This window comes from Arvicanthis niloticus, chromosome 28, assembly GCF_011762505.2.
Source record: "Arvicanthis niloticus isolate mArvNil1 chromosome 28, mArvNil1.pat.X, whole genome shotgun sequence".
Classification (NCBI taxonomy): Eukaryota; Metazoa; Chordata; class Mammalia; order Rodentia; family Muridae; genus Arvicanthis; species Arvicanthis niloticus.
Genome location: NC_133436.1, coordinates 13,296,300 through 13,305,356, shown reverse-complemented (window position 1 = coordinate 13,305,356; position 9,057 = coordinate 13,296,300). Strand labels below are relative to the sequence as shown.

Genomic DNA, 9,057 nt, shown 5'->3' with positions numbered 1-9,057 from the left:
CTGGCAGAAACGCAAGACAGTCATTTTCCCTTTACTTTTGAGTGATAGATCCCGACTTGTCTCGCCCCCTCCCCAACCCAAATTCTTAATACTCATCCTCTGAAGTTATGTATAGCCACCATTTCCAACCTAGTTGCCATTACAGTAATTCTGACTCACTGCTTACATTGTTAAGTGTGGCCATCTGGCCTCTGCCACTATCCTAGGATACTATCATCCACATGTTACTAACCAATGCATATTCTTTATGGTAACCTCTGATGACCATTCCTACCTCCAGCAACTGCCAAGAAGTTTCTTAAAGAAGCTAGTAGTTCTCTCCCTGTCTTGTTCCTGGGAAGGACTACATTATCTTGGGCAACACCTGTCTCATGTAAAAATATAATCTGAAAAGTCTTCAGATGTGAAGAAGGCCAGAGGCCTATACCGATCACTAAGGAGACATGCACTTCTTGTAGAATCTGATGCTTCTGAAGAATCCCAACATCCTCCAACTCAATTTTTAGGCTCCTTCCTTCTCTTGTAAGCTTTTTGTCTTCTTTGAAGTTCTGTCATGTGTCCAATTTAGCCTTGTGTCCAGCTTTCAACTCTTCCTGACCTCTGACTGTTTCTTTGAAGGCTGCCAAACAACCCCACTCTAGGGCTTGGCAGTAAATTGCAAACAGACTAGAGCCTGTCTCTCTCTGCCGGGCATCAGTGGTCCTCAAGGGCTACTCGGCTCTACTTTCAACTCACGTTTTCTCAAACACCAGCAACACCGCCCTTCCTGTCCTTGCATGCGGACATTATAAGTCTCACATGGTGACTGAACAGCCATTGCCTCTTTGCATCTGAATACCTGTGATGGCAAAAGCCGGGGATATTCCTAGGCCGGAGCCTACCTCCCTCGATAAAATCAAATTCAGGTTCTTACAAAGAACTCTTTCAAGCTTGTTAAAGGTTTGAAACCCCAGACGCTCTGGCAGATATTCATGACCTATGGGGGGGACTCCATAGGATATTTGAAATGGAAACTTATGACATATGTCATAATGCAGAACCGGTGAGGAGGCTATACAGGACAACTGAAGACAAATGAGTGTTAAAAGTATAAGTTAACTGATAGGTTGTCCTAGGATCTTTCAAAAGGTCCATCATGACACAAAGATACTGAGAAGGATCAGCCTGTTTAAAAAGGTGCAAAGAGATAGGACACTGTCGACTCTGAAGACAGGAAGGAGACAAAGAGGCAAGAGACATGGATGACTTCTGAAAGCTGTAGGGAACAATTCCTCCCAGTCCCGACAAACGTGCCATCCTTCCAAGGTCTGACCTTAGACTGGGAACCCATAGTAGCTTCCCAGCCTCAGAACTATGGAGTAACAAATGAATGTCAGCTGCTAACTTTGGTAATCTGCTACAGTAGCACTTGCAAACTCAAGAGAAGTTTGTTCTAGAAACAGTGTACCTATGTCATTTGCTAAGAGTCCCCGCACCCTTTGGGGGCAGGGTCTTATGTAGTTCAGGCCTTGATCCAACACAAAGGATAACATTGAACTTCTGGAGCCTTCCATCATCATGCTGGGACACCTCCTTGTCCACTTTATGTAGCATGAGCAATCAAACCTAGACCCTCGTGCATGCTGGGCAAGCATTCTATCTCTGAGCTACATGCCCGCCTAGATCCATTTGAACTAAGATAACTTTACTGCTTCTCTGGTTGGGTGGGGTCTTGGAGGTGTTTGGAAATACCTGAAGTCAGGATGAGCTGAGGAAGAATGGCATTTGGCTGAAAGGCGAGGACTAGGGAAAGAGAAGAAAAATACTCCGTCATCCGTGGACCCTGCAGCCTGGGATTTATAAAACAGGTCTGAATGCAGGCCAGCTTCCTGTGGTCAGTGCGCACAAATGGAAAGCAATCTTTTCTCCTGATTTGATATATTCTTTGTTTTGTATTTTCATAAGCTTGTGTAAAGCTGGTTCTAACTCTTAAGTCTGCATCTCAAAAAAAAAATTGTCTAAACAATGTAGGTGGCCAATAATGTTATGTAACGGCATAGACAAGTCAAATTTTGTGGACCAATGACACATTTTAAAATAATCATATTAGTAAGTCTGTAAAATGAGAGACATTGACAAAGACCACAAAGGTTAGTGCAGAAATAAGTCCCAGTATAAAATTATCATTTGTTTTAAAAAAATCACATCAACTCGGGAATCTGTCATCTTCATTATGACCACCAGAGGGCGCAATAACCTTTGTTGAAGATCAAAAACCCAGCTACAGTGTAGCGTTTTCGCATTGGTTTGCTGGTGCTGGTTTGTCTAGCTGGTTTGAGGTCTTTTATTTTAGTCTTCAAGGAGGAAGAAATAATGAAAGGCAGAAAACGAACACAAGGAGTGTATTTTGACCTTTTTTTTTTCCATACCACTTTACTAGACAGTTTGCTTTTTATCTTTATCTTACAAGTCATACTGGGGACCAGGGAACAGGAGAAATGAGGCATGCCTCCTGTTTTCAGTTGCATCAAAACAGAGAGATGACAGTGACCAAAAGCACAATGACAAATAAGGTATCAACCCCACGTTAACATCTTGCCCCACACCATGCATTGTTGAATCCCATCCCCACCATGCAATAGCAGAAGTGTGGTGACTTAAACCATGGGTTTTATTACAGGATGTTAAATGTCTCCATGGGGCATGCTTCCCTTTGGACTAAAGCTAAAGAGACATCAATATAGAGCAATTAAGTTTCTTTACAACAAGGGAAATGGAAAATGTTCTTTTTAAGTGCAGGGTACATTTTCATGTGTTCCATGTGGCGTGGTGCAGCTGAGGAGGTTGGGTTTCTGTGAATGGGACATCCCTCTAACCCATCCATTTCACAGAGATTAAAAATTTATTTTAAGGGGCTTTTACTATTATGGGTGACAAAACCTTAGGCAGGCAGTCATCTCCTATATCCGGGATTGAATTTCTCTTGTGGGTGAGTATACAGAAGCGTTTGATGGGAAAGAGATTGGAAATCTCCTTTATACACCCTATTCTGTTAACCGGAAGCAGGACTGCATTCTAAAACTGCGTTTGGACACAGCACTGCTTCGACATAATGTGACATTTGAACAGTCACCCTCTGTACCTAGATCATTTATATCGCTATAACAAAATACTGCCTTTCTCTTTTTTACAAAGAAGCCTGTGCCCATAAAATTAAATATGGCTTTCATTGGTAGAGTACCTCTCCTCCAAAGACTGAAAACTAATTTTCTTTTCCTTTGTTCCCTCTCCATGACGATGTGGTCTGAAGACTCCCTGAGGAAATGAGCAGTAGCACAATCCCATGACTCATTTCTAATCCCTAAGTCTCTGATATCTGACATGACAGGTCGCATCTCAAAAGGAAAAAAATAGAAAAATAAGCATTCTCCATCTCTTTAAAGACTTCTATCCTCTAGCCTGAAAGTTCTCACAGTGGTAACATAGTGTCTTTTATAGAAGGGAATAAAGGAAACCCAACAATCAGGTCAAGTCCCAGTTCTCAGAAAACCCAATGGCAGGACCTTCAGGGACAGACTGCTCATGGCAGTGCCTCTAGAGATTCAGCAGAAGCCGCAGCAGCCAGGCATGTGTGCAGAACCCAGAGCAATAGATACAGAAGCCAAGTCAGATCATTTGTTCCCCTGCAGGCTACTGCCCGACAATCATTCCTCCTCCCCCAATTAGCCTATGGGGTGGTAGGATGCAGGGAAGAGAGGGTCTGGAATGTACAGTTTGCAAATTTCAAAGAGCTGTGTAAATATAAGGCAGGGTTCGCACTGAAAATCTGACTCTAAACCCGATCTGTTTCTTGGCCTGTTGGAATCCTAGCAACTGTTTGCTCCAGCATCTTCCTGGGACTCTGAATGTAACCTCAGATTAAAGCGATGGGGAAAACTAAGAACTCTTACCAACGACAGACATCCTCCAAACGACAGAAAAATGTGAGATCTGTGCATGTTAGCAATGTCTCAACTAGTGAGGGTCTCCCACCAGGCTCTCATCTGAGTCTTCAGACCAGGAAAGAAAAAGTTCTCCTCCCAGGCCCTCCCAGCACCAAAAAAAGTCGCCAGAGAAACCTTATCCTTAACCAGTGCCTTGGGTTCTGAAAGACCTGGTGCTCAAAGATCCACCACCACTGGCGTCCCAAGATGGCTGCTCTGGTACATTCCAGAGGCACAGTCAAGAGACTCCCCTGAGCTCCACTGAATATCCATAATCCATTTCCCAGCCATTAACTAAAAGAGATCTACAGGTCCAAAATCTCTTGAACCACGGAAAAGACTTGAGGGCAAGGGAAAGCTCCTCATGGCTTCTCTTCACTGGGGGTCACCCACTATGCTGCCCACTCCCACCTGTCCTCACCCTCCTCTTATGATCACAGCTGAGGCTGGGTACCCACAGAAGCACCCCTACTCCCCAACTAAACCTAGTACAGAGTGAAAAAGTATTTATTTACAGAACTGGGGAACAGAGAGGGGTTGGTTCGCATCTAGGATTCCTGGGCACAGCTGAGACTGACTTGGGAACGTTCAGGAAGCAGAAACTTCTGCTCTGGTGTTCTTGAATTTGTCTTGAAAAATCAGCCTATGGCTTTTAGTCAAGCAACCTCATGAACCAATTTTACCTTTAGATCTGGATGTTAGTTACTAAAGGAGCTTACATTCAAAGGTCAGTTAAATACAGATGAATGAAAAGCCAAAGTAAAACATTTAAATATAGCAGTCAGCCCTCATAAAAAAAAAAAAAAGTGTTTGGGGCTTCAACTTGGGAGAGGATGGAAGTCTGTACATTGCTGTTGCTAATAAAAGACATGAGTGAATATTTTGTCTCCGGCTAAGGTTGTTCCAATGCTAATTCACTTCCCCCCAATGCTTCCTTTCACTGTGAACCCCAAAGCATTGCCCTCCAAGCAGCCGCCGAGCCACAGGAGGAATCAATTCTGATAAACATTAGCCTCTGGAGCTATGTGTGATCCAGATGGAGGACCCAGCGTGTCCTCTCTGGCTCATCCCAAGGCTTCACCTCTCTGCTTAGTGAATCTTCTAACTTCTCTTTGCTTCCTGGTTTACTTTTCTCACTTAAGGCAAGGCTTGTTTTTCATTTCAGTGTACAAAAAAAAAAAAAAAAAAAAAGTCTTGGTGAAGTACAGGGAAATAATTCTTTATATTTACTTTATAGATGTAGATCAGGCGGCCACTTCTATTTGAATTTGTCGAACTGCCTTTGATGCTATGATATGAATATATACATCAACAATTTTCAAAAGGCAGGTGAGACTCGCACTCGTATGGGTCTTTAGTGAATTAAGGTTATAATTTAGAAGCTGACATTGTGATTAATATACTGTTTCTCTTTGAGATCTCTTTAACAACAAACACTAATTTTTATTAATATTTAGTTGGGAGTTATACTACTTATATTTTACTTGGCCCAAGATTTCATGAGATGTGTTCCTTTGGGTCTAAAATTCGTGGCATAAACACCATAAAGCTTGACCTTGATGAATAGGAGAGCTAACCTAAGGTGCTTGTTAAGAAAATGATGTGTAACAGGCATTGAAATTTAAGAGCTCTGGAGTCGAGGATAGGGCTGTAATGGAAAGAAAGCATTCAGAAAATTAGTAGTCATTAATACATGCTTTTGTGGTTTTCTCTCCAGGTTTCCTGAGCATTCTTCATATATCATAGTGCAATACAATTCCAGTAAATCACTACTATGCCTATTTTTCTCAAGCAAAAATGAAATGCTTCTAGAATATATATATATATTGAACAATACATAATAGTACAATTTCTTTGAAAACACTATAATTTGCATTTCTATAAATATATTTAAATAAGAAACATATAGATCACTGATCACATCTCACACCATATGACACATAAACATACAAAAATAAAAACGATCCTATTTAACTGTTTTGCTGTTGTTCTGCTGGTCTGGATTCTTTTCCAAGTTAAGAACAATTCAGAAATAACCTTGCGAATAAGGATCCCAGGAAAACTGGACATGAATTCATGCTGGGTCTAGGCACCACAGGAAGGGAGGGACTCAATATAACATTCCTTGCAGTGGGTATTATAATATTTTACCACTGTTCAGAGAAGCTGGGGGGTGGGGGAATGACATTGGTCATGTGATAGTATGTCTCCTAGACATTGTGAGGAAGGGGCATATTAATCACATCCCCTGCCCTAAGCAAACAAAGCATGAGCATATGAAGCCGTCCTCTGAGTGGAACAGGAAGAAATACCTCCCACTTAGGCTCTCCATTCTCCACCCCCACCATGCTGTACTCTGCAAATAAGGTGCTCAAAAAATAGACCACCAACATCAAGAAGAGCCTTGTGTTCCACAAATGCCAACATGTATCCAGTCCCAGTCACTAATAAGGAAGAAATTCCTCCACTTGCAACATCTTGCAGGACTCTGCTGCCCACCAAAGGGGATTCTACATGCTTCTTTTGCAAAACAAAATAATAACATGAATCATTATCCCTAGTAAAATTGGGCCTTTTGTCTATGGCAGGTTGTAATTCTCTTGAAAGCAAAAGGAGGGGGTTTACCCATTTCACATTCAACCTAAAGCCTAGTATTCCTGTCAGCTCCCAGTAGAAGCACAGAAGATATGCCTGATCAGATGAACTCCATCACTCCATTCGTATTGAGGAAGGCAACATCTGGGAGCCAGGACTCCCACTGCATCAGAACTGGCTTCACCTGGGTTGCATCCTTGGGAGGGATGGATGATGTCTCAGGAACTGGGTTTGGGGTTTCCTGGTAAGCAGAATGTATGCCCTGGCAGCATCCTGTAGAATGGTACAGTAACAGGGATGGGGGTGGGGTCTCAGCATCTGCTCAAAGAGAGTTTTCCACACAGTCAGAAGCGGTGGGGTTCATGATTTCCTGAGAGGTGACTTCAGGGTCCTGAGGTACCTGCTGCTGATAGATGTCCTGGATCAGGAGGGTGTTCATGACCTTCCACTCTCTGTACTTCCTGGCTGTCAGCTTTGGATCATCCAGCAGCTGGTTGATCATAGCCAAATCGTGTTCTTTGCACTGGCCGGGAAGAAAACAGAAAGGAAAGGGGTATCCGTGAGTGCATGAGGACCTGAACTTTGGTGAGTCAACTTCCTCAGCCCTCTCACAGACACAGGGACCCATCCGCACAACACTACCAATGTGGTTCTGCGCGTTAATATTCTAATCTCACAACACGCCTAACACCAGGCTCAATATCTCTTCACATGTGGGAGCCATAAGACTCTGTATATGTTCACCCCCAAGTTAGTGAAAGAACCAGACAGCCTTCTACGCTGCTGCCCTTCACCCCGCTATGACCCCACACCACAGAGGGGACTCCATCTTAATGTATCATTGGGTGTTGGCTATCTCCTGAGACTCAGTTAATGCTGAACACAGAAGAGACTCCACTGACTATCCGAACCTCACTAAGTAAAACTGGAATGTAACACTTTACCTGAGGCATACAGTTAACAAAAATATCTTTTTTTTTAATTTTTGTAGATATTAAAGTATTTTAGTAAGCCATATTCTATTAACACACAGGTTTATATATGAAAAGTACGGCTTATTATTCAAGGATGAGACACCTAACTTCCACCATGACAGCATGCATGCCAGTACAAAATAACTTGTCAGAGCTTCGTGGACAACCAGTCACTCAAATCTGAAGTAAAAGAATAGAGTAAAAATGTAATCAGCACACACAAGAAGTGGGTCACTCTGCCCTGACAGTTGTTAGGTTTGCAAAGGGACTGGGTGTTTCGAGATGGCACTGAGGTGGATTACTGGGGACTAAGGAACTTATTAGGAGACTTATTAACACCATGGGCAGACAGACAGATAGACAGACAGACAGACAGACAGACAGACAGACAGACAGACAGAGGGGCAACTGGTGGTAGGGATTCTGGCAACACCAAAGAGATCATTTGTAGGGCTCTCTGAAAAGAAGCAGAGCCCACATGGGGAGAAATGGGAATCTCTTTTTACAGCTCTCTGAGGACAGGGGAGGTCTCAGCAAGAGGCTGGAGCCAGGCTCTGATACCTGGGCAGAAACCAGTGAAGGGGAACAGGGTGGGCGTGGTACCAATAGCTCCAATATTGCCAATGCCTGATTTGATATTAACTAACTTTTCACGTGAGAAACCCTTTTAACCAGGGCCTCAAAATGTCCCAGTCAGGTGTCTGTCCATAGCTATAAGAAGCCTAATCAGAGGCTTGGCTCTAACCTAAGAACATAGATATAATTTTTTATCACAAATGGGTTCTCTCCATGTCTAGAGCTTGCAACTTCAACCAAACACCCTTCTTTTCATGTTCTTATGCCCATCTGGGACAGAGCCTAAAATTCACTGTAGTCTATTTAGACATCTGTCCCAAAGCCTAAAGGGGGCTGGAGAGTTGGCTCTCTGGGTAATGACTCCATGTTGTGCAATTTTTGAGGATCTGGGTGCTAGCTAGTTTTATTTTCATTGGACACAAACTAGAGTTACCAGAGAGGAACCCTCAAGTAATAAAATGCTCCCCATAAAATCAGGCTTATACAAGCCTGTAGGGCATTTTCTTAGTGACTGATGTGGGAGGACCCAGCCCATGGGTAGAGCCATGGCTTGTGGTATTGAATTCTATAAAAAGGCAGGCCATGGGAAACAAGTCAGTAAGCAGCATCCCTCCACGGCCTCTGCATCAGCTCCTGTCTCCAGGTTCCTGCCCTGACTTCCTTCTGTGATGACAGTGGTGTGGAAGTGTGAGCCAAATAAACCCTTTCATTCCCAAGTTGGTTTTGGTCATGGTGTTTCACCACAGTGATAGCAACCCTACGACAGTCTGAGCTTGAATCACCAGCACTCACATAAAAGGTCAGGATAGCTGCCTGTGCCTGTAACCTCAGCATTGCAGTGGGGTCAGAGACGGGTGGAACTGGAAAGCTCCTTGTACAGTCAACCTCACAGAAAGGCCCCTTCTGACTCAACAAGTAGTTAGGTCTCATGGCCAAAAGGTCGAAAGTGA

The 9,057-nt window shown here is 43.3% G+C and overlaps 1 protein-coding gene across 4 annotated transcripts in view; it reads right to left on the bottom strand.

Moving 5' to 3' along the window:
• Nucleotides 1–2,365: 2,365 nt before the first annotated feature.
• Nucleotides 2,366–9,057, bottom strand: part of Ipcef1 (interaction protein for cytohesin exchange factors 1) — a 158,217-nt gene continuing 151,525 nt past the window's right edge. For all 4 annotated transcript variants that reach the window (XM_076926735.1, XM_076926737.1, XM_076926734.1 and 1 more), the window contains exons 12-13: nt 6,958–7,080; nt 2,366–6,830 (exon numbers count right to left, since the gene is read on the bottom strand). In XM_076926735.1, coding sequence (XP_076782850.1) covers nt 6,738–6,830; nt 6,958–7,080 — 216 coding nt within the window. In that variant the 3' untranslated portion in view covers nt 2,366–6,737. The remainder of the gene's footprint in view (nt 6,831–6,957; nt 7,081–9,057) is intronic.